This window comes from Bos indicus, chromosome 14 (genome assembly GCF_029378745.1).
Source record: "Bos indicus isolate NIAB-ARS_2022 breed Sahiwal x Tharparkar chromosome 14, NIAB-ARS_B.indTharparkar_mat_pri_1.0, whole genome shotgun sequence".
Taxonomy (NCBI): Eukaryota; Metazoa; Chordata; class Mammalia; order Artiodactyla; family Bovidae; genus Bos; species Bos indicus.
This window is the reverse complement of record NC_091773.1, coordinates 65,864,027-65,889,871: the sequence shown is the minus strand read 5'-3', so window position 1 is coordinate 65,889,871 and position 25,845 is coordinate 65,864,027. Positions and strand designations below refer to the sequence as shown.

Sequence of the window (25,845 nt, the reverse complement as noted above, 5' to 3'; positions counted from 1 at the left end):
AGTGAAAGTGAAGTCGCTTCAGTCATGTCCGACTCTGTGCGATCCCATAGACGGCAGCCCACCAGGCTCCCCCGTCCCTGGGATTCTCCAGGCAAGAACACTGGAGTGGGTTGCCATTTCCTTCTCCAATGCATGTAAGTGAAAAGTGAAAGTGAAGTCGCTCAGTCGTGTCTGACTCTTAGCGACCCCATGGACTGCAGCCTACCAGGCTCCTCCGTCCATGGGGTTTTCCAGGCAAGAGTACTGGAGTGGGGTGCCATTGCCTTCTCCGCCTAAACGAAGCACTGCCTACTAAAAGAATTGCTGACCTTCAACCTAGTGGCCCTGACTAAGCTGGGTGACCATATCAGTGATTGAGTGAGTAAAAGTCGCTCAGTCGTGTCCAACTGTTTGCGACCCCATGGACTATACAGTCCATGGGATTCTCCAGGCCAGAATACTGGAATGGGTAGCCTTTTCCTTCTCCAGGGGATCTTTCCAACCCAGGGATCAAACCCAGGTCTCCAGCATTGCAGGCAGATTTTTTACCAGCTGAGCCACATAAAGTGTCCCTACAGAATGCTGTATATTGCTATTGCAGCAGTCAGGGATGGGTTCTGAAAATGCAGCACTTGCGTTTTGTTACATGCAAGCATGAGCGTGCTATAATACTTTAGATTCGTTTTCTTCAAGCTAAGGACTGCACTTTCACCTTCAACCACATCCCCTCTTTCTTTGACTAGGGCCTTGTTTCCCTGATTGTCATCTTTGGCCCTACTCCCTACTTCTTTAATCCTCTCCCTGTATCCTTCATCTCATTCTAAAATCAGATTAAGTCCTCTCATCCTATTAAAATCTTTCCTCAACTCTGATGCCTCTAAACTAGTTTCCCAACTTCTCCCCTCCTCTTAGTCGCCAAATAAGCTAAAATAGATTCTACTGGTACTGTTCCTAGTCCTCTATCCCTCTTCATTCCTTGATCCGTCGGGAATTGGCTTCTGCCCTGCCACTCAGTTAAATTACACTCCTGAAAGTTAACCATGACTTCCAATCTGAGAATCTCTTCATACTACCCAATCTAAAGGAAAAAAAGACAAACACTGATAAAAGTCATCAATCACTTTCTTCTTAAAACTCTTCTCTCCCTTGCCTGAAACACCATATTCGCCAAATTATTCTCTGAGTCTCTGGCATCCCTTTCACCTCCCTCCTCCTAATCCCCAAATAGGAGGACTGTTATTCTGTCCTTCATCATTTTTTCCTTCTCTCCTAAGAACTTTTCAGAAGTTTTCTTTTTGAAATTTTGCAAAGTTATTTTATAAATGCAGAATACCATCAGCACAAAGGATACTAGAAGGAGTCAGGTAGTTGAAGAACAATTATACTTATGCCAAAAGCTAATTAGCTGGCAAAAGAGGAATGCTTCTCTATTGCACATGCATATCTCAGCGTTCAAGGTTAAGAAAACCACATTTGTATTTTTTGGCAGGTAAAATACATTTTAAATGAAAAAAACATTTGGAATGTTTTCTTTTTTAAATGACTGTACCGCTAGAAGGAAGTATCTAACAATCTGGTCATTATTAATTGCCTGTTTTCTGATATGGTTAATTATTTAGGCTTGATGCAATCATTCAGCTGGTTAAGCCTGCTTACTTGATACAGAGTTAAGGATAGGATGTATAAATGGCAATGTAATATAAATATCAGTTTCTTAAAGCTCAAAAATAATAATTTCCTCTAGAAGAGAGTTTAAAACTTTCATATAGAAATAAAAAGTGAAATCCATAGAGCCGATGTTATACCTTACTTTAAAAGTTGTCAGAATATTTATAGTCTTTAAAAGTATAATTTATGATAACTAACAGATAATAATTTATTAATATTATTAATATTAAATAATAATTTGTTGGTATTAAATATTAAAGCCAAGACATTTTTGCACACTTTGGGACTGCTGACTAGCAATGAATCCTTTTTTCATTATAGTTAGTTGATTAACAATGATGTGTCAGTACAGATGTACGGCTAAGTGATTCAGTTATGCCCACAGCATGAGTACTGGAGTGGGCTGCCATGACCTTCTCCAGGGGATCTTCCCAAGCCAGGGATCAAACCCATGTCTCTTACATCTCCCACACTGGCAGGTGGGTTCTTTACCACTAGTACCACCTGGGAAGCCCTTTAAAAGTATAATTTATAGAATTAATGGATAATAATTTATTAATAGCAAATATTAAAACCAAGACATTTTTGCACGCTTTAGGACTGTTGACTATCAATGAATCCTTTTTTAAATTTATTATTATTATTATTTTACTGAAAGATTCTTTGAATTATAGAGTGCTTTACAATTTTCACAAGTTTCATAAAAAAGAAAAATGACTCATTTTAAAGCTTTTTATCATAAAAGTAAAATATCTAAGATTATTTCATGTAAGCAATTTTCTAAACATTTTAAAGCTCAAAACACTTAAGAATATGGGGACACTTCTAAGATATAGTGCTAAACGAAAAACAAAAATTACAAAACAACACAATCTCATGATTTCAATTTTGGTTAAAAAACAGTATGTTTCTCATGGGCATGATCTACACGAAAAGCAAAAGAATACCATACATCTAAATGTTAGCTGTGAATCTCTAGGCAGACAAGTATAAGTGATTTTTCTTTTCTTCTTCATATTTTGCTTTCTGTCTTTACTTCTTCCTTCCTTTCTATGAGGGCTTCCCTGGTGGCTCAGAGGTTAAAGCATCTGCCTGCAATGCAGGAGACCTGGGTTTGATCCCTGGGTCTGATCCCTGGGTCGGGAAGATCCCCTGGAGGAAGAAATGGCAACCCACTCCAGTATTCTTGCCTGGAGAATCCCATGGATGGAGGAGCCTGGTGGGCTACAGTCCACGGGGTCGCAAAGAGTCTGACACGACTGAGCCACTTCACTTTCACTTTTCCTTTCTACAGTAAACATGTGTTACATTTATAGCTGGGCTTCCTGGAAGAATAAACTCTACACTCTATTCAATCTTGTGCCTCACTTTGGCAGAGCAGAAAAACAAGACCATCTCCCAAAGTTGTACCAAATGGCTTTAAAGCACTCTCAGTGTTCTCATGCACCTAATCTATCAACAGATTCTATTAATCCACTTTTAAAAACATACCTGAAACCAACCAATTCTCACTTTCTTCTCTGCTTTTACCACCCTAATCCAATCATCCCTTGTGTGGCTCATTCAAGTCTCCTAGTTCTGTGATTCTACCCTTGTAACTCCCTCAGGCTATTCTCATGCCATTCCCCTTCTCAGAAATCCTCCCTGACGTCTCATCTCATTCAGAACAAGAGTCTAAGTATTTACTGTAGCCTTCAAGTCTCTATGATCTGGACCTGGAGTTAGCAGGCACACTCCCACTTCAAGACTAATGAACCTGCAGTTGGCCGCCTTTATGTGGTATATTTTCTACACAGATATCCATTTTCTTAAAAGTTTTCATTCAAGAGTCATCTCTTCAATGAAGCCTTCACTAGCAATCCAATAATGTACATCAACCACCACTGAAATTTCCTACCCCATCACTGAAATTTCCTTTCTCGCTTACCTGTTTTATTTTTCCTACTGTAGGACTTATTACTAACAAAGTTTTGTTGTTGTTTAATAGCTCGGTTGTGTCTGACTCTTTTGTGACCCCATGGACTGTTGCCTGCCAGGCTTCTCTGTCCATGGGATTTCCCCGGCAAGGATACTGGAGTGGGTTGCCATTCCTTCTCCAGAGGATCTTCCCAATCCAGGAATTGAACCCATGTCTCCTACATCTTTTGTACTGCCAGGTAGATTGTTCACCACTGAGCCACCAGAGAAATCCTAAGGTGTTGTATTTACTTCTCTTCTTCATTATCTCTCCCCCTCATTCAAATGTAAGCTCAATAAAGAGAAATTTTCAACTTTTTTTTTTATTGTTGCATCCTCAGAACTACAACAGTCCCTAGCCATAATAGGTATTCAGTAAATAACTGCTGAATGAAAGAATAAATACATTCCTGTGTAAAGCCAAAGCTTTTGGGTCACAGTAATAGCTGACTCATCTAAAGTCATGCTATGAGTGCAACTTATTTATTCATATTTTGAAAATCAGTATCTAAAATGACTTCACAGAGGGCTAAGAGCTGAAGAACAGCTTCAATAAACAATAATGTAGTCATATTTTCTTAAACCTAAAAGGGAACTTCTAGGATCTTCTCTTCAAAATTCAGCAATAAAATTATGACGTGATTTGTTATATCAAAGGTTCTCTGGGAGATCACATTGCTGTTATTGTTGATACTAAAAAATAAGCAATATTGGCTAAAACGACAAAGTTACTCTTCTAAGTTTTCCACTAGAATATTCAATTCCACTCTAGGAGGCTGGATATAAAAACATTCCTTATATATAAACAAAAAACAAGCTGAATATCATACTTCTATGCACCTGAGTATCTGTTATCTAAAAGATCTTGAGATATTTTATAAACATCAATCAATGCTGTGCAAAGAAAGCTAAGACAGAATAGGCAATTAGATACTGTGAAAAACTGGAGGCAATCAGAAGAAATGCAGTCCATGGTGGCAGTGACACAAGCTAAGCAGGAGGTATGGATAATCTGGGTAAGTGCCATGGAAAAATAAATATCATGATTGGACTTGAGGCAAATGGAAACAGTTCAAATTGGCTTCGTACAGTACTCTGCGGAACATATGATGTCCATATGTCCATTACCAACAAACTGAAACATGGAAAATAACAAAAGCCAATGCTGTGATGGCTATAAGAACACACCCAATGCCAGTCTCTACCACACCACAGCAACATAACTTACTACAGCTGCCAGGTAAGCTGGCTAAGAAGTCAGAAGCAATAAGAAAAGAAAAGGGGAAAGACCTACTATGAACTGTTCTCTTCACATACAGAAGAAAAAGCCAGATCTACACTAGAAAGTAAAATATGACCACAATCAAGGCTGAAAATAAAGTGCAATTTTTCTTTTCTTTAGAGTCCCCAAAAGTATGAAATACTTTAGAATTAAAGTGGTCAGTATTTTGTCCACAATTACAAATAATTTAAGATTAAAAGACCTAAATAAAATAAGAATGGGATAAGATGGAATAACATCCAAGAAAAAAAAAAAACCTGCAAACATGACTTTCCCAATTCAAAACACATAAGAGTGAGCTAAAGCAAACTGAACAAAAGATGTGCTAGGGATCCATCATGTTGTACGTCAGTGCTAACAAGTCTACCAAATCTTCTTTCCGTATTCTCTACATCCCAAAGTGATTCTTCAAGATAAAAATTATAGTTGATACCAAAGAAGTACTGCTTACTCAAATGTCATGAATACCAATATACACAGCAAAGCCAAAACTATTTTAAAAAAAATTATAAAAAGTAAACTAACATCTTAGAGCTTATCTGGTGGTCCTGACCTTTTCAACCAATGAAAACCAGATATACCCAGCCAGGTGAACTGCATAAAAATAACCTCAGCCCTAATTCAGAAATACATTGGTTGTCACTCACTGAAACTATACAGTAATAAGATCCAGCAGTTAAAAATACATAACTATTTTATAGTAAATATCAGTGTCATTCCTGTTTCAACCTGACTTCCCATTCTACCCTCAAACCCCCCAAACTTGAAACCAAGTACCATTTGTTGAGTAGCTGGAGTGTGGTTAAGGAAAGGAAGCTATGCTTGTTTGTAAGGAATCTGCCATTTCCTCCCTGCCAAAACACTTGTTTAAAAAGTCATGTAATATTTCTATTAAATTGTAAATGCAGCCGACAAGGAAATGGCCTACTGGCAGTGTGCTGCCTTTGTGGCAGAGCCAACGGGCCTACAGCAAAATAGTGCACATGATAATTTCAACATGCATTCCCAAGTAACAAAATTGTGCTTTACATAAATACCACAGAACCTGAGCAAGATCCAGAAAAAGCAATGAAAATTTGCCCAAGCTTTCATGCTTGCCTGTATCAATTGTATGTCATAACTAAAGCAAAATAGAAAAGCATCTACATATGTCCAAGAAGCTTGTGAAGTTAGATCATATAACCCTGGGAAAACTATTGCAACTTAAATCTGTGTATTTCTTGTTAACCACTGTAACAACTCACTAATAAAAATTAAGAAAAACTGCGGGTATCAAATGAACCAAAATGTACTAACTGCATACAAGTCCTTAAAGACTATAATGCAACTTATTAACAGGAACATATGTTCAGCATAAGCCACAATTGTTATGTTAAATTACTTCTTCCTTTGATATCACTCATTTGATTACAGAATTTAAGAGATTCACAAACCTTCCAATTAAAACAGTGACCTTCAGTTTATAAGTCACTTACTGCAATGCTTATAAAGTCACCTCTGATCATTTATCCCTTACCTTTCATTACATAGCACAACTACATGTAATTATGCTATTTAAACGATCCCAGATGTAATGAAGATGATTCTATTTATGTAAACGTTCTACTGAAAACTAAGTTAACATAATCAAACAAATAATCTGTACTTAATATATTCCTCTAGGACAGCTGAAAATTCTACTCTGCAAGAATTTAGCTAAAATAGTTTTTAAGTCAGGTATGTTCTATCTGTCTTCATTTTTTAAAATATGTCTGATTCAGCCATGATTTCAAACATCAATATACTGCAGACAGCATTTCCTCCAAAAACATTATGAATTTTTAAGTGCAACAGACAAGAAAGTAGAGTCAACACCTGCCCACAGATATCTCCCAATATCCTAATACAAAAACACCTATTTATTATGTCTTCTAAAATAAATGTTAACCTAAACTGTTTCTATGACTCGTTTAATACAAAACACAACAAAACTTACAATGATCAATATAGTTCAGTTCAGTTCAGTTCAGTTCAGTCGCTCAGCCATGCCCGACTCTTTGCAACCCCATGAACTGCAGCACGCCAGGCCTCGCTGTCCATCACCAACTCCCGGAGTTCACCCAAACCCATGTCCATTGAGCTGGTGATGCCATCCAACCATCTCATCCCCTGTCATCCCCTTCTCCTGCCCTCAATCTTTCCCAGCATCAGGGTCTTTTCAAATGAGTGAGCTCTTCACATCAGGTGGCCAAAGTATTGGAGTTTGAGCTTCAATATCAGTCCTTCCAATGAACAGCCAGGACTGATTTCCTTTAGGATGGACTGGTTGGATCAATATAGTAATTCTATACAATTGATTTTAAGACTTTCAAGAGGGTTGATGACTGAATCACCATTAGCAAACCAAAGCTACTGTCCAGAGGTCAACATTAAGTCTTTCTGATCTCCTTCAACATATTAACAGGATCTAAACTAGCAAATATGTGTGTGTGTGTTTATTTACATTTATATATATGAATTAAAGCAATTTAAAATTGAAACTTTAAATTAACTGCACTTAGTGAAAGTTCAAAAGTCAAGTCAAGAACAACGCTATGGCTTTCAGTTCAGTTCAGTTCAGTCCAGTCGCTCAGTCGTGTCCAACTCTTTACAATCCCATGAATCGCAGCACACCAGGCCTCCCTGTCCATCACCAATTCCCAGAGTTCACTCAAACTTGTGTCCATTGAGTCGGTGGTGCCATCCAAACACCTCATCCTCTGTCGTCCCCTTCTCCTCCTGCCCCCAATCCCTCCCAGCATCAGAGTCTTTTCCAATGAGTCAACTCTTTGCATGAGGTGGCCAAAGTATTGGAGTTTCAGCTTTAGCATCATTCCTTCCAAAGAACACCCAGGATTGATCTCCTTTAGAATGGACTGGTTGGATCTCCTTGCAGTCCAAGGGACTCTCAAGAGTCTTCTCCAACACCACAGTTCAAAAGCATCTATTCTTCAGTGCTCAGCTTTCTTCACAGTCCAACTCCCACATCCATACATGACTACTGGAAAAACCATAGCCTTGACTAGATGGACCTTTGTTGGCCAAGTAATGTCTCTGCTTTTGAATATGCTATCTAGGTTGGTCATAACTTTCCTTCCAAGGAGTAAGTGTCTTTTAATTTCATGGCTGCAGTCACCATCTGCAGTGATTTTGGAGCCCCCCAAAAATAAAGTCTGACACTGTTTCCACTGTTACCCCATGATTTCCCATGAAGTGATGGGACCAGATGCCATGATCTTCATTTTCTGAATGTTGAGCTTTAAGCCAACTTTTTCACTCTCCACTTTCACTTTCATCAAGAGGCTTTTGAGTTCCTCTTCACTTTCTGCCATAAGGGTGGTGTCATCTGCATATCTGAGGTTACTGATAGTTCTGCCGGCAATCTTAATTCCAGCCTGTGCTTCTTCCAGTCCAGCGTTTCTCATGATGTACTCTGCATAGAAGTTAAATAGCAGGGTGACAATATACAGCCTTGACGGACTCCTTTTCCTGTTTGGAACAAGTTTGTTGTTCCATGTCCAGTTCTAACTGTTGCTTCCTGACCTGCATACAGGTTTCTCAAGAGGCAGGTCAGGTGGTCTGGTATTCCCATCTCTTGAAGAATTTTCCACAGTTGATTGTGATCCACACAGTCAAAGGCTTTGGCATAGTCAATAAAGCAGAAATAGATGTTTTTCTGGACTCTCTTGCTTTTTCGATGATCCAGCGGATGTTGGCAATGGCTTTCAAGTTGTACTTAATTAGTATTTACTTTCATTTTTCATTTATTTCACTGATTCTTATTCTAACCTACAGGTACAACATCATTATTCTAAGAAAGAAGAACCTCAGCTTGCTAGATTTCAATATTAACATCATGAAGTATCTTTGAGATAGGAAAGGGAATTGAGCACATATTCACAAAAAACATTTCTTGGATGCTCTTATGTAAGTCACTCTGCTTTTCAGTTAGATACACAAAGACGAAATACACTGCATTTAAAACTTAGATCTAGTAGAAGAAATAAGACCAAAGCATTAACACTGCAATATTGATACATAGGAAGTTTAAAAGAATCATAAGAAAGACAAGAGAAAAGGTGATACAGGAATTCAGAGGGAAAAAAAAGACTTCTTTTTTAAATTAGTGGAACATCAGACAATAATTAGACATACATAAAACTAAACTTTCCAGAAGTTCAAGAGTTTGGGGGATTGGGGGGAAATCACAGATATCCTATGAATATATAGTTCCTGGTTCCAGGTTAAAACACAGAACAGTGATATGCTGTAATAAAGTAAATAATGAACAAAACCACATATTAAATATACAATATAATAAGAAACTCTTTTGAGGGTCTCCAATACTATTATTGAGAGCCACAGTTCTCGGTCTTCGGGGATCAAGAAACTTGTATTTTCATTGATGAAAACTGTGAACTTTCTCACCAAAAGCTGGACATCTGCCCAAAAAACAATATTTAAATGCAATTCTGGGGGTCCACTGACTCTCTGAATTCTCTGCTCCAGAAAAAACTCATTCTACTCTCTTGTGAATCACAGTTTCCATTACTGAGTATAGTGAAAATGAAGTAGAAAACATCTGTATATCACAATATGACCTGAGGTTAGAAAACAGAGTCCACATGTCTCTCTGTCCTCGTGGGCTCATTATTTCCATATTGTTTCCAGTAGAGGCTGCAGAAGTCATCTCAGCAGCCATAAGCAAGGGCGTAAAAGCTTTCAACAACCTCCCCCAGCTGGCAATAAACTCCCCTGGGCACTGTATAAGCTTCCAATACCTCAAACTCTACTCAATAAGCCAAGAAGACAACAGTAAATATTATCAAATAGGGTACCCTCTGAAAGAACTTGAATTAATTTATAATTTCAATTTGAGATTGAAAACCTAATAAAGCCACCTAATATTTCTAAAGTATTTAATATTATATATATATTGCTCATTTACAATGTCTTCTATGATCTTCATAACAATTTAGTGAAATGGACCATTTGTTGCTATTCAGTTGCTCAGTCATGTCCAACTCTTTGTGACCCCGTGAACTGCAGCATACCAGGCTTTTCTGTCCTCCACCATCTCCTGGAGCTTGCTTAAACTCACGTCCATCAAGTCAATGATGCCATCCAACCATCTCATTCTCTGTTGTCCCCTTCTCCTCCTGCCTTCAATGTTTCCCAGCATCAGGGTCTTTTCTAATGAGTCAGCTCTTTGCATCACGTGACCAAAGTACTGGAGCTTCAGCTTCAGCACAATCCCTCCAATGAATATTCAGGACTGATTTCCTTTAGGATTGATTGGTTTGATCTCTTTGCAGTCCAAGGGACTCTCAAGAGTCTTCTCCAACACTACCTCTCAGTTCAGTTCAGTTCAGTCGCTCTGTGGTGTCTGACTCTTTGCAACCCCATGGACTGTAGTACACCAGGCCTCCCGGTCCATCACCAACTCCTGGAACTTGCTCAAACTCATGTCCATCAAGTCGGTGATGCCATCGAACCACCTCATCCTCTGTCGTCCCCTTCTTCTCCTGCCTTCAATCTTTCCCAGCATCAGGGTCTCTTCAAAGGAGTCAGCCCTCCACATAAGGTGGCCAAACTACTGGAGTTTCAGCTTCAGCATCAGCCCTTCCAATGAATATTCAGGATTGATTTCCTTCAGGATGGACTGGTTGCATCTCCTTGCAGTCCAAGGGACTTTCAAGAGTCTCCTCCAGCACCACAGTTCAAAAGCATCAATTCTTCGGCGCTCAGCCTTCTTCACAGTCCAACTCTCAAATACATACATGACCACAGGAAAAACCACAGCTTTGACTAGACAGACCTTTGTCAGCAAAAAATGTCTCTGCTTTCTAATATGCTGTCTAGGTTTGTCACTGCATTCCTTTCAAGGAGCAAGAGTCTTTTAATTTCATGGCTGCAGTCACCATCTGCAGTGATCTGGGAGCCTACAAAAATAGAGTCTGCCACTGTTTCCACTGTTTCTCCATCTATTTGCCATGAAGTGATGGGACCAGATGCCATGATCTTCGTTTTCTGAATGTTGAATTTTAAGCCAACTTTTTCACTCTCCTCTTTCACTTTCATCAAGAGGCTCTTTAGTTCTTCTTTGCTTTTTGCCATAAGAGTGGTGTCATCTGCATATCTGAGGGTATTGATATTTCTCCCAGCAATCTTGATTCCAGCTTGTGCTTCATCCAGCCTGGCATTTCACATGATATACTCTGTATATAAGTTAAATAAGCAGGGTGACAATATACAGCCCTGATGTACTCCAATATAACTAATTTACAGATAACAGAATTGATTTAGGACTCATATACCAGGTCACCACTACTATGTGGCAACAATGAAAGCATTATGGCACTGGAAGAAATCAGATTTCCAAAGGTTGGTACAGTGATTCTTGCCCTTAAAATTCAAGTTACAAACCAATACTGGGTCACAGAATCAACTGAATTGATTTGAACTACCATTTTTTTTTTTAAATGAAAAGGTGAAGTACAACAGAAGATAAGACTGTGATAGAATAGAAATCAGAGTGGATCACAAATAGTAATTCACAATATAAAATTTATTTCACATGGGACCCATTATAGACATACATAGATAAGTACTGTCCGTCTAGTCTAAGAACCCTTCAGTTGTGTCTGACTCTTTGCAACCCCACAGTCTGTAACCTGCCAGGCTTCTCTGTCCACAGGATTATCTCAGCAAGAATACTGGGTAGGTTGCTATTTCTTCTGCCATCTTCCAGACCCGGGGATCAAACCTGTGGCTCCTGCATTGGCAGGCCGCATTCTTTACCACTAAGCTACCTGGGAAACTATTTATGTATATTTTGTTTCAACTGTGTGCACACACATGCATGCCCACATGTGCATAATATGTCACAGCGTGGAATATATTTCTTACTAAGGATCACAGTCAAAAAAGTATGAAATATAAATCATCCTTCAATCATTAATAAATCAACTTCAATTGTCTCCTGTAAATGCTCCCACACAAATACAGAGAAATATTGCCTTTGTTAGTATCCCACATTAAAATCTTTAAAAGATAGATTCTAGTGTAATTCTTTATCTAAGTAAAACTTAATGGAAATATGTCTCCAATATTACTATTCATATTCACATAATTAGTACGTCAGTGAGAAAGTGATGATTGCTTCCTCAGTATTTACCAAACTAATCATATTTACAGAGGACTTGGCAACATCAACAGCAAGGTTTGAATATAAATTAACAGTGAGAATTTGTCTTCCCTGTGAAACCCTCAGGGGTGACCTCAGCAGACTCAACCAAGAGAAATTGAGATCTGTTTATTCTGTTTTCCCTGCTTATTCATCTCTTCAAGAATAATAACTCCAACTGGACAGAAATATGTTGAAACTGTCAATGTAATAAACTTTAATCCTCGATTTTAGGGCTGGAATGCCTTGTACTCCCACATGTATTAGGACCACAGGGCAGAACAACTCTAACTCTCAAATAGAGTGAAAAACCACATGTCCTGGAAGTAGTACTGAAATTCTCCAATGATCCAATTTGCCCCCTCCTCCGGATCCTTAGCTATTTCTGATCTGAAAGTATAGTTAAGAGAATCAAGGTACCACTTAAAATAATCAGGCAGAAAAACGTAGGGAACAGATAGGGGGAAGAAATGGAGTATAAACAGAAAGAAAAGTCAAGGTTCAAAAGGGACTGTATGAGCATTCATGTATGCACACTGTTAGGAAATAGGGAACAGTCAAAGGAAGTAAAGGCAGCACTGGGGAGAAATGGAAAAAAAGGAAGATGAGGATAAGTTCAAAGCAGAAAAACAAGCAATGTAACACCAAAATAATAAAAATCATATAGGCATATGATCCTTTATGATTTGTAATATACATATAAATGAATAAAAGTTGTTACAGTGTATGGTCTTACATTCTAAACAACTGAATATATATGCACTTCCTCCCCATACACACACACAGAAAGCAAAATAATTCTAACATCAGAATGCAAGTTATCACTGGGACGGAAGTTCCAAGAGGACAGGAAACACACCTGCACTGCTTACCACTACATCCTCAAAGTCTGGCTGGGACGCGATGACTGCGCCCTGAATGTATGCAGAAGGAAATAAAAGGGAACAGAAGTAAAAGAATATACGAAGAAAATTCCAGGGTTCTTGTCTTCAAAAAATCAAACATCCATACTTAGGTGACACTCAGTTTCTCTGACACAAAATAACCAACGTAGGTAACCAGATATATTCTCCAACTGGTCCAAAGGTTGACTTCCTGCCTCCACATGAGAACAGGCATCTATTTTAACATTAACACTAAATCAAAAATGTTAATATTAATGATTAAATTTTGTATTACTGCTAAAATGGATATGTCCATGATAAAAAATAAACACAATTATATGGCAAATAAGTTTCAACAGCATTATTCTCATCACTAAAGGAATCAATAAAAATTAGTTTTAAAAAATAATATCCCCAAAATGTAAACTCCAATTTACAACTATTAAATATTTATACAAAATCCCTAGAACACATCTATTGCACAAAGCAAAGTAATACAACAATTAAATACAAATAAGCAATCCTCTACTTGTAGAAGAGCAAATCTGAGATACATTTTGACTCAAAGACCTCCCAAGGGAAGGACTGCGAGGATTCTACCCAAAAGAATTATAAAGGGACTTAGACTGAGTATTACAATTGGATACAAAAAGTGATGGGGGACAGCTGGAAGAACAATAAACAGGCAGTAAAAAGTCAAAGGGCTGGGAGACTTCAGCCAGCAAACAGAAAACGGCAGACCAAACTAGAGAAAAGCTGATTAAAATGAGACCAGAAACTCAACAACACAAAAAACAACCCAATTTTAAAATGGCAAATAACCTGAATAGCCACTTCTCCAAAGAAGATACACAAATGAACAAAAAGTACATGAAAAGATACTCAACATCACTAGTTATTAGGGAAATGTAAATCAAAACCATGAAGTAACACTTCACTCTCATTAGGATGTCTATTATCAAAAGACAGAAAATAAGCGTTGGCAAGAATGTGGAGAAACTGGAATCTTTGTGTATTGCTGGTGGGAATGTAAAATAGCATGATGCTATGAAAAACAGTAGAGAGGTTCCTCAAAAATTTAAACATAAAATTACCGTATGACCCAGCAATCTAGTTCTGGGTATATACCCAAGGAATTGAGAGCAGACTCTCACAGACAATAAATGTACATCCATGTTCATAGAAGCACTAGTCACAACAATCAAAAGGTGGAAGCAACTCAAGTGTCCAATATGGATGAATGGTCAAACAAAATGTGGTATTTATATTATGGAATATTATTCAGCCTTAAAAAAAGAATTTGGATATATGCTACAACAATGGATGAACCTTGAAAACATTATATTAAGTGAAAGAAGGCAGACACAAAAGGACAAATATTGTATGATTTCACTTATATGAGATGCTTAGAATAGTCAAATTCATAGAAACAGAGAGAATTATGGTTATAAGGTGTTGGGGGAGGAGATAATATAGAGTTACTTTTTAATGTGTATAGAGTTTTAGTTTGGGATGATACAAATTTCTGTACTCGACAGTGTGATGTGAATGTACTTTAATGCCACTGAATTGTATACTGAAAAATGGTTAAAATGATACCATTTTTATGAATACTTTACCACAATTTTAAAAATTTGAGAAAAAACAAGGAAAATAGATCCTGAAATTAATTGTTACTTATCTTAAATACATATAATTTGAAAAAATGGAACAGATTATAGAGGATATAGTGGGTTGAAGAGTGGCCCCCAAAAGATACGTCTATATCCTAATATTCAGAACTTCTAAACAGGATCTCATTTGGAAAAAAAAAAAAATCCCTGCAGTTGGAGATTGTTCTGGATTACTGGAGTGGGCCCTAAATCCAATGGCATCTGTCCTTTAAAGAAAAAGGCAGAGGAAAATCTGAGACAGACAGAAGAGGAAAACGCAGACACTCACAAAGGAGAGAGTAATGTAAAAGGGGCAGGCAGGGACTGGAGAGATGTAGCTACAACCCAAGGAATGTCAAGGACTGCTGGCAGCCGCCACCCCAAAGCTGGAGGGGGCAGAAAACGGAGTCTCCTTTAGAGCTTCTGGAAGGACTGCAGCTCTGTCAACACCTTCATTTCAAATTGCTGGCCTCCAGAATTGTAAGAGAATAAAGTTCTATAGTTTTAAGCCACCAAATTTATGGTAATATGTTAGGACGGCCCTAAGAAATTACCATGGGGGTAAAAAAGATAAAATGAAAACTAAGAAAGTAGATTTGTTGAGCACAGAACATGTCATTCAAGCCAAAATTTAACTATGTAAAAAGCGAGAGAAAAAGGGAATCCTAAGCTTTGTCACTGAGTTGTAATTTCTGGCCATACGATGTCAGAGGGCAAAGTCCCGTGCACACACACTGAGATGGGCCAGGTGCCGACCCAGGCACACACAGCAGGAACTGGGGGATGGAAGATGTGCAGGTGTGCCGGGGGCGGGGACGACTTAACTGGCACCTCTAACCAAGCCCAGTCGTCCAAAATTTCTCAACTTGGTTCTATTATTAATTGGGCAGGAAGGAAGGAGGTCATGGATTCCTGTTTTGTTTTTTTAATCAAAAAATGACTGACTCAGCTTTCAATTCTTAAGACCTGGATATAAACATTTTTGAAATTTTTTAAAAAAAGAAATCATGTTGGATTAGGAGTATACTTGGTTCTGACATAGTGCCACGTAATTTGCAATGAGAGAAGTTACTCTGTGCTTTATTTTTTAAATCCTTGGCTATCTGCTAAAGAGACTACCTCATGGTCAAAGTGAATATGTGGAACTGTTTGGTTGGAAAAAATAAGATTTATACTGGAGGAAGCAGAACAGTAATACTCTTAAGTCCTGGGTTAAATCCCAGCTATGGCACTTAGCTAGGCTGTCTTGGATACTTTGGTTAACCTCACTAACTTAAACTCAAATATATCTAGCTGAGGATCACCCTAAAAACTTTCTAGCTGAAAGTACCAAAGATATCTAATAATCAGAAAAGAAATGAGAATTGTATTGATTGTTTTATGCTGACCTAGTTATATTTCATGTCAATATTTTCAAAGAATTCATGCTATTTTTGTTTCGCTTTAGCAAGAGTTTATATGTACAAGGAAGACGACACATATCATACACAATTACGTTCCTCAAAGAGTTCTCTTTAAAGTGGCAGGCAGATTTTTAAATATTTCAGTATAGCACATTATTATCTATACTACTGAAGTTCAATTCATAATAGCACTATAGTATCAGAATTTTAATTTATTCTTCTTTTTCAAATACTCTAAAATACTGCATTCTTTTTCCTCCCATCTGTTTACTTCACACATTTCTCCATCTACCCTGAAATCACCTTCTTTTCTTTACACACACACACACACACACACACACACACACATTCTCTCCCTCTCCCTCCTCTACCTTCTTTCTGCCTTCATTTCTACATCCTTTCTTCTTGAGTTGAATACAGCCACTAGAGGGCAATAAGTTTACAAAGATAAATGTACTTATCTATAATGAATTAAGATTCACATACTAATAAATTTTAAAACTGTTCATCACAACCTCTAAAGCAGTGGCAATTAGACTTGAATATGAAATCTATACATTTCAGACTCAAAAATTTATCATGGAAAAGGAGTTCATAAAAGCATAAAATAATATTCATAAAAGGAATTCCATTTTCTCACTGAACACTAAAAATAAAAGCTTAATTCACTTACAGATACATAGCAATATTAGAAATCAGGATTCTTTTTTAATATTAGCTCAACTAGAGAAACAAAAACACAAAAAGGTACAATATGCAGGGTAAGTAGAAGAGAATGGATTTCTTCCAAGCCTCCACTGTTACATTCAGAATATGAGGAACTGAATAATGTAGTGGATTTACCAGCCCTTTCTTCTATTTAAATCATGGGGAAATTCAGCAGGTATACTTTGCGGGGAGAAAAAACAGCCACTGTAGAGAGAAATACAGGCTTCACTTCTTTTCCTCCCAGTTAAGGATGTGATGGTGAAAAGAAGTGAACAGTCACTAATCCCTAACAGATAATTTTACTAATTTTTGCACAGAATCCAAATTCAAATGATCTTTTTACTCCATGTTTATTTACACTCACACTACAAAACTGGAGCGCTTTTAACATTGACATTTTCCATCACTTTCTTACCCTCATGGGATGTATATCAGCATAAGGAGGTTTTCCTTCCGCCATTTCTATAGAAGTAATGCCAAGGGACCAGATGTCAGCCACACAGTTGTAGCCTATTTCCTGAATGACCTCAGGAGCCATCCAAAACGGAGTTCCTATCACAGTATTGCGTTTCGCCATTGTATCCTGCAAGAACATGACATAGATATAACTACAAAACACTAAGGAAACGTATTGGCCAACGTGTTCCTTAAACTAAATATCTGAAACCCTCAAATACTACAGGTCAGATCTGAAATTGACTAGTTTCCTAAAATTTCAGCCAGTTGTGACATGACATATTTAGGAATTTAGAATTCTGAAATAACCAAGAGTCTGCAAGTAACTTAACTCTACTACCCTTCATTAAAGATAGCACTATAACAATAAAACCTAAAGAAATGAACAAATGTAGCTTTCCTTTCCAAATATTTAAGCACTTTGATGGCAATATATATTCTTTCATATTCATCCAATGTCTCTTAAATGGTAAATAAAAAATAATTAAATAATACCTAAATCATGGCTTCCTCTCCCTGAAGCAATGAAGTTATGCATTTCTTTTCATAACCCTCAAAAGATATTATCAAGGTTTAGTCACACTCGAACCTGGACAATACAAACCAACAGCGCTTCCAAAAGCATCACACTTACCGTTAACTGACCAGCAACTCCAAAATCCGCCAGTTTTGCATGTCCTTCTGTATTGAGGAGAATATTTCCAGCTTTTATATCTCTGTGTATTTTTCTCATAAAGTGTAAGTATTCTAGTCCTTTCAAAGTAGATTTGAGAATGGTTGCAATTTCATCTTCTGTTAACTGGAAAGAAATATTTTAAAAACTCAACTGAAATGCTAAGACAACTAAACTCTTACAAGAGAGCATTGTTAACAAGCACTTCTTTCTAAAGACCACTAAACTTTTAGGAAAAGGCTAAACGGTAAAGTACCGAGAACCTCTTTTTCTGATGAAAGAAAATGTCATCATTCAATTTCTCCTTTCTTTAAAATTATCCATGTCATTCCTAAAGCACGTAACATATTCCAAGAGTCACCATGACCCTAAGAAATCACTCTTCCCTACGCCATCTGAGGTGACAATATGACAGTTATCTGTCCTGAAAAAGTAAATCCAGAGACACCCTTCCCTGCGGTACCTCCTCACTTTACTGCTGACAGTGGAAACCAAGAGTGTCACACAAAGCAGAGGAAATGCGGAGGGGTGGGCTGCCAAGAGCCTCCTGCGCGAAGCATGGACACCAATACCACTCCTCCTCCCAGTGAGGCACTCTCAACCCACCCAGGTTCTAGACTTCCAACTCTAATAATGAGAAGTCAGAAATGAGAATGTCAGAGAGAGACTAGGAGAACGGAAACACAAAAACAGGCCATCAGGGGAAGGAAAAAGGAGGAGCGAGGTGCAAACGTAAAGCCTTTCTATACCGATAGCACCAGAGCCAGTGCTATCTGTACCAGGCATTGTGCTAACAGTTCCACATGCGTTAGCTCCTTTATCTTTATAACAACCCTATGCAGTAGATTATCACCATTTGACAAAAGTAAAATACAGGTACTCAAACAAACATGTACATGAGTGTTCACAGTAGCACTAGTCACAATGGCCAAAAGGCTAAGACAACCCAAATGTCTATCACAGAGGAATGGATAAACAAATTATGGTATACACAAACAATGGAATATTATTTAGTCATGAAAAGGAATAAAGTACAGACATGTGTTGCAATGTGGATGGACCTCGAAAACATTATGCTAAGTGAAAGAAGCCAGACGCAACAGAAAGCACATATTGTATGATCCCACTTTTATGAAATGTTAAGAACAGGCAAATTCACAGAAAAAGAAAGCAGACTGGTGACTGCCAGGGACAAGAGGGAGAAGTGGGATGGAGAGAAACTGCTTAAAGGATAGCAAGGTGATGAAAATATTTTGGAACTACACAGGGGTAGTAATTACACAATATTGTAAATGCACTAATGACAAGGAATTTTTCCCTTTAAAATGGTAAATCTTATACGAATTTTCCTCAATTTAAAAAACCTTTATTGTGTTAAAATTTCTAAGCAAATTGCCAGGTGGTTTACATTTACATAAAACACCAATATATACTGTCATAAAAATACTGCACAGACCACGTAAAGCTTTGCAGGCCGTGGATAAGGAGTCTGGATTATTTGAAAATTCTAATACTTTTAGGAACTGATTCTCTACCTCAGACCAGATGGACTGACTTCATGGTCCACAGAGAGCAAGCACTATATTCTGAAGCTGCACTATTCAACACAGTAGCTCTCCAGCATTTGAAACATAGCTAATCCAACTGAGATATGCTATAAATATAAAATATACCAAAGTTAAAGGCCTAGTACCAAAAAGGAAATGTAAGGTGTCTCTAATAACGTACATACTGCTTACACAGTTAAATGACATTTATATACTAATTATATTATTATATTTAAAATGTGTTAATGTTATTAATATTATATAACATAAAATTAGTATCAGTGAAAAAAATGTTTGTCACTCTGTCAGGTCCAAGTCTTTGTGACTCCATGGACTATAATGCCAGGCTCCTCTGTCCATGGAATTCTCTAGACAACAATACTGGAGTGGGCAGCCAATCCCCTCTGCAGGGGTCTTCCCAACCCAGGGAACCTGCATCTCCTGCATTGCAGGCTGATTCTTTTCTGTCTGAGCCACCAGGGAGGCCCCGCCTATACTTAATACATTAAAATTAACCTCACCTGCTGCTTTTTTTTTTTTGAATGTGGGTACTAGAAAGTTTAGAGTTATATACGCAGCCCACGCTAGGTTTCTACTGAACAGTACTGCACTAGGAAAAGGGTCCAAAAGAGCAGAGATCTTTGTCTGGTTCGCTGATGTATCCGCATCAGTGCATACACTGATGGAACCACACCTGGCATACAGTCAGCAATCGATAAAGAATGAATGAATGGGTACAGACTTGTAGTTACTAAAGGAAAAGAGAAATTCACATCTGATGGCCCCAGTCTTTTAAACTTAGTGGTCTGCAGCCCCGGTGGGTGGGTAAGAGGCAGGGGTGCTAAGGGGTCACCACACCACTGCAGAGGAATGCGAAGCGGTGGTGCTGTCTTACGGGCCCGGGTTCTCTCCGCTCTCCCGATTCCACATCCCTACTATAAAGATTAAAGAGCTCAGGCTGTTATAAAAGCAGTACCAGTCCAAAAAACTGTGTCATGTTTAGTCACTCTAATGCTGACCTTTTCAGTTACCTAGACTTCAATTTTTATCCTCCTAGCATTCCACTATTTCCAACCAATAATTCAACTAATCCTTCATTAACTTCTTGGCTTGTTGTCTCTGCTCCTATATCCTGTATTTCAGAGCCACGCTAGAGAAAGTTGAAAATTAAATGGACCTACTATACTTAGGTCTCAGGATGAATCTGATTTCAGTGCTGTAAAGCACTGAACACTGTAAAGCATTTGCCACTGGACAAATCCACAGAAAGACTAAAGGAAGACTTGCCAGAGATAGTTGATTCATGAACTGTCTGGTTTTGCTAAATGACTTTCAAGGTTCATTCCAATTCTATGATTCTATAACATTACAAAAGATCTTCGTCGTCTTTTCTTAACAAAAGACTAATTTGGGCATCCATTTTTATTTTTCACTAATTTGGGCATTCACACTAATTTGGGCATCTGTTCTTTCAACAAGTATCCACTGCACTGGATCTCTTGTAAAAGTCCTGCTAAAGGTGCTGGGTATACAGTGGTGAAGAAGCTGACAGTACTAGTTTTTATGAAGTTTACAAGAATACCTGAGGCCACAGCCAGTATTTGGCCCTGAATTAATAAAGGTGGAGAGGACAGATCTGAAGCAAACATGAAGTTTCTGAAGTCTCTTTCCCATTATGCCTTTCTCTATTCAGTAATAAATCCCTCCCTCTACTTTAGGGGTTCATTTCATATCTTCCCTCTAATCAAAAAAAAAAAAAGATGCAATAGCCAATGATTCTAATAGTACACGGATATGTCTTAAATTAAAATTATTTGTGTACAGTATTATTCTAACAATCCCTTTGAATATTAAGGCTCAAATGTGGTATCTGCACTTTAAGACTTTTAACTTCAATTACAAAATGAAAGGTTTGTATCCCTTGAAAAAATCATTTTAACAATTAACAAGTAAACAAGCATTTTCTAGAACACAGAGACATCATGTTGATTTAAATTTTTAAAATTAATTTACAGTTATAGAGTCTTTTATATGAGTTTCACACAAACATGAATGCATGAATTAGCCTCAATATAAGCACAGAGTAGCAAGGCTTTTCCAAAGATGAGATTCAAAGTATGTATTCAACAAAGAGTAAAGGCAGCCAAATTTCAGCCTTAAGTGCAAAAATTTCAGGTAAATCTTGACAAATTTAGAAGAATAAATGTTTATCTGGTCTCTATTAAATATCAAGGGTAGCAAATGCGCTTTGGAAAAGAATAATATCTATTTCAACATTTAAACCACTCAACATATATTTTGGGTCACAGAGTGAAAAAGCTGGCTTAAAACTCAACATTCAGAAAATGAAGATCATGGCATCCAGTCCCATCACTTCATGGGAAATAGATGGGGAAACAGTGGAAACAGTGTCAGACTTTATTTTGGGGGGCTCCAAAATCACTGCAGATGGTGACTGCAGCCATGAAATTAAAATACGCTTACTCCTTGGAAGAAAAGTTATGACCAACCTAGATAGCATATTGAAAAGCAGAGACACTACTTTGTCAACAAAGGTCCGTCTAGTCAAGGCTATGGTTTTACCAGTGGTCATGTATGGATGTGAGAGTTGGACTGTGAAGAAGGCTGAGCACCGAAGAATTGATGCTTTTGAACTGCGGTATTGGAGAAGACTCTTGAGAGTCCCTTGGACTGCAAGGAGATCCAACCAGTCCATTCTGAAGGAGATCAGCCCTGGGATTTCTTTGGAAGGAATGATGCTAAAGCTGAAACTCCAGTACTTTGGCCACCTCATGCGAAGAGTTGACTCATTGAAAAAGACTCTGATGCTGGGAGGGCTTGGGGGCAAGAGGAGAAGGGGACGACAGAGGATGAGATGGCAGGATGGCATCACTGACTCGATGGACTTGAGTCTGAGTGAACTCCGGGAGTTGGTGATGGACAGGGAGGCCTGGCGTACTGCGATTCATAGGGTTGCAAAGAGTTGGACATGACTGAGCGACTGAACTGAACTGTACTGAATGGAGAATAGGCAAGAAAGGAAAGTAGTCCTTCCCAGATGTAGGCCTTGGTCTAGATGTTTATTTCACATCCTTTGGACACATACTCACTATTTAGAGGGAAGGGGTAAGGGAGTTCATTGACAGTCATTTTCCTAAAGAGAGTTTTGTTTTCAAACAATCTTTAAACGTAAATTTCACTTACATACAAACAAAATCAGTTACTAAAAGTGACTAGGTTTCTATTTGGCAACAGAGAAAAACCAAAAATTTTATGTAATATCTTTTTTATTTCTATAAATATGACTTTTAATCAGTTCAGATAAATTTCAAAATCATAAGCTTTATATTGAAAATATATAGAAAGAAAAGAAAAAAACAAAAGAGAGAAGATCTGCTTTTATACAGAAAGAAGTAAAGTAGGATTTAAGTTCTAAGACGAAAAACACTCAAACCACAACTAACACTTCTTTTAGTAGTATCTGTCAAGAATCCTTTCCAATGAAAAATTTTATTGAGAGTACTTCATTTGTGGATTTAATTAGGTTATCATCAATTCAATACAGATTTACTTTTATTTCTGTCACTACACAAATGGGGGCAATGTCATCTTAAAATCATTTGAATCATATTTAGACTCTAGTTTAAAAAAAAAAAAAGAAAAAGGAGGGCAGGAAAGAGATAATAAACCATGAATGAAACAGTCAGTAATCAGAGATGGAAATAAGACTTTATAGCTGAGCTAATACATTAAAAGACGGAAGTCTACATCTGGTTTCAATACTGGTATGAATTCATTGGCAAATTTAAAAAGAATCCCATTGTACAAAAACAAAAAGATGGTTTTGATAGGCTTTAAGTCCTCTGGTTACTTTTGTTTCTAGAGTCATATGATTAGTATAATAATATGATACATTTAATATGTCACCATGTATATGGTTTTGATAAAAAAGCACCCACCAACGTGTCTCAAGGGCACATGCACAAGCTGTTTTAAGATACTCATAGTGCCTTAATGTTTTTACACTAGTAAAAACAAATTCAAGGGAGGTTTTGAAAATTCATACAAAATTAAGAATTTTATTTTTCTAAAAATGAAACTGACACTCTTAGCTAAATTCTATATTTTTTATATAATTATCTGTGCATATAAAATAATATGTTGGGGCTTCTGGTTCAAGATGGCAGAGTAGAAAGACGGGCACTCATCTCCTCCGGCAAGAACATCAAAATCACCACTAGCTGTTAAACAACCATCGACAGGAGGACGCTGGAATCCACCAAGAAAAGAAACCCCATGTCCAAAGACAAAGAAGAAGCCAGTGAGACAATAGGAGGGGTACAATCACAATGAAATCAAATCCCATACCTGCCAGGTGAGTGACCCACAAACTGAAGAACAATAACACCAAAGAAGTTCTCCCACTATTAGGAAGGTTCTGAACCCCACATCAAGCTTCCCCACCTGGGGATCCAACAAAGGGACTGGGGATCCCCAGGGAATCTCAACTTGAAGGCCAGCAGGATTTAATTATAGGACTTTCACAGGACTAGGGGGAAACAGAGACTCCAGTCTTGGAGGGCACAAACAAACTCTTAGGCACGCCAAGATGCAGAAGAAAGGAGCAGTGATCCCACAGAACACTGAATCAAAACTACCTGCTAGTGCTGAGGGGTCTCCTGTGGAGGCGTGGGTCAGCAGGGGCTCACCCCAGGGACAGGGGCACTGGCAGCAGTAGTCCAGGAAGGTCTCCCTTGGCATAATCCCTCTTGGAGGTTACCATTAATTCTACCATACAGCCCAGAGACCCCAGGGCTGGGTCCCCTCACGCCAAACTACAAGGGAGGGAGCACAACCCCACCCATCAGCAGATAATTGGATTAAAGCTTTACTGAGCAAAGGCCCTGGCCACCAAAGCAATTCCCAGTTTTTCTCACCATCAGTCCCTCCCATCAGGAAGCTTACACAAGTCGCTTAGCCTCCTCCATCAGAAGGCAGACAGAAGAAGCAAGAAGAACCACAGTCCCACAGTGGCTAAAACAAAACCACATTACAGAAAGTTAATCAGCATGAAAAAGCAGAAAGTTATGTCCCAGATGAAGGGACAAGATAAAACCCCAGAAAAACAACTAAATGAAGTGGGGCTGAGCAACCTTCCAGAAAAAGAATTCAGAATAATGATAGTGAAGATGATCCAGGATCTCAGAATGGAGAAGATGCAAGAAATGTTTACCAAAGACCTAGAATAACTAAAGAACAAACAAACAGAGATGAATAATACACCAGAAGGAATCAACAGCAGAATAACTGAGGCAGAAGAACAGATACATGACCTGGAGGACAGAATGGTGAAAATCACTGCCACAGAACAGAATATAGAAAAAAGAATGAAAAGAAATGAAGACAGCCTAAGAGACCTCAGGGACAACATTAAACACACCAAATTTGCATTATAGGGATCCCAGAAGGAGAACAGAGAAAGAACCTGAGAAAATATTTGAAGAGCTAATTTCAAATTATCCTAATTTCCCTGAAATTTTTCTGAAAATTTTGCTAATATGCAAAAGGAAATAGTCAACCAAGTCCAGGAAATACAGAGAGTCCCAGGCAGGATAAACCCAAGGAGGAACACGCTGAGACACACAGTAATCAAACTGACAAATATTAAAAACAAAGATAAAATACTAAAAGCAACATAGGAAAAACGACATATAACATACAAGGGAACTCCCATCAGGCTATCAGCTGATTTCTCAACAGAAAATCTACATGCCAAAAGGGAATGCCACGATATATTTAAAGTGATGAAAGGAAAGAACCTACCAAGAATACTCTACCCAGCAAGACTCTCATTCAGATTTGGTGGAGAAATCAAAAGCTTTCCAGACAAGCAAAAGTTAAAAGAATTCAGCTTTACAGCAAAAATCAGCTTTACAACAAATGCTAAAGGAACTTCTCTAGGCAGGAAACACAAAAGAAGGAAAAGACCTATAGACAATAAACCCCAAACAATTAAAGAGACGGTAATAGGATCATCAGATCAGATCAGTGGCTCAGTCGTGTCCGACTCTTTGCGACCCCATGAATTGCAGCACGCCAGGCCTCCCTGTCCATCACCAACTCCTGGAGTTCACTCAGACTCACGTCCATCGAGTCAGTGATGCCATCCAGCCATCTCATCCTCTGTCTTCCCCTTCTCCTCCTGCCCCCAATCCCTCCCAGCATCAGAGTCTTTTCCAATGAGTCAACTCTTCCCATGAGGTGGCCAAAGTACTGGAGTTTCAGCTTTAGCATCATTCCTTCCAAAGAAATCCCAGGGCTGATCTCCTTCAGAATGGACTGGTTGGATCACCTTGCAGTCCAAGGGACTCTCAAGAGTCTTCTCCAACACCACAGTTCAAAAGCATCAATTACCTTAAATGTAAATGGATTA

At 38.2% G+C, this 25,845-nt stretch overlaps 1 protein-coding gene across 2 annotated transcripts in view; it reads right to left on the bottom strand.

Annotated features, from left to right (window-relative positions):
• STK3 (serine/threonine kinase 3) overlaps window positions 1-25,845 on the bottom strand; it is a 308,668-nt gene that overhangs the window by 204,619 nt on the left and 78,204 nt on the right. For both annotated transcript variants that reach the window (XM_019973823.2, XM_019973824.2), the window contains exons 5-6: window positions 17,827-17,991; window positions 17,152-17,319 (exon numbers count right to left, since the gene is read on the bottom strand). In XM_019973823.2, the coding sequence (XP_019829382.2) occupies window positions 17,152-17,319; window positions 17,827-17,991 (333 nt within the window). The remainder of the gene's footprint in view (window positions 1-17,151; window positions 17,320-17,826; window positions 17,992-25,845) is intronic.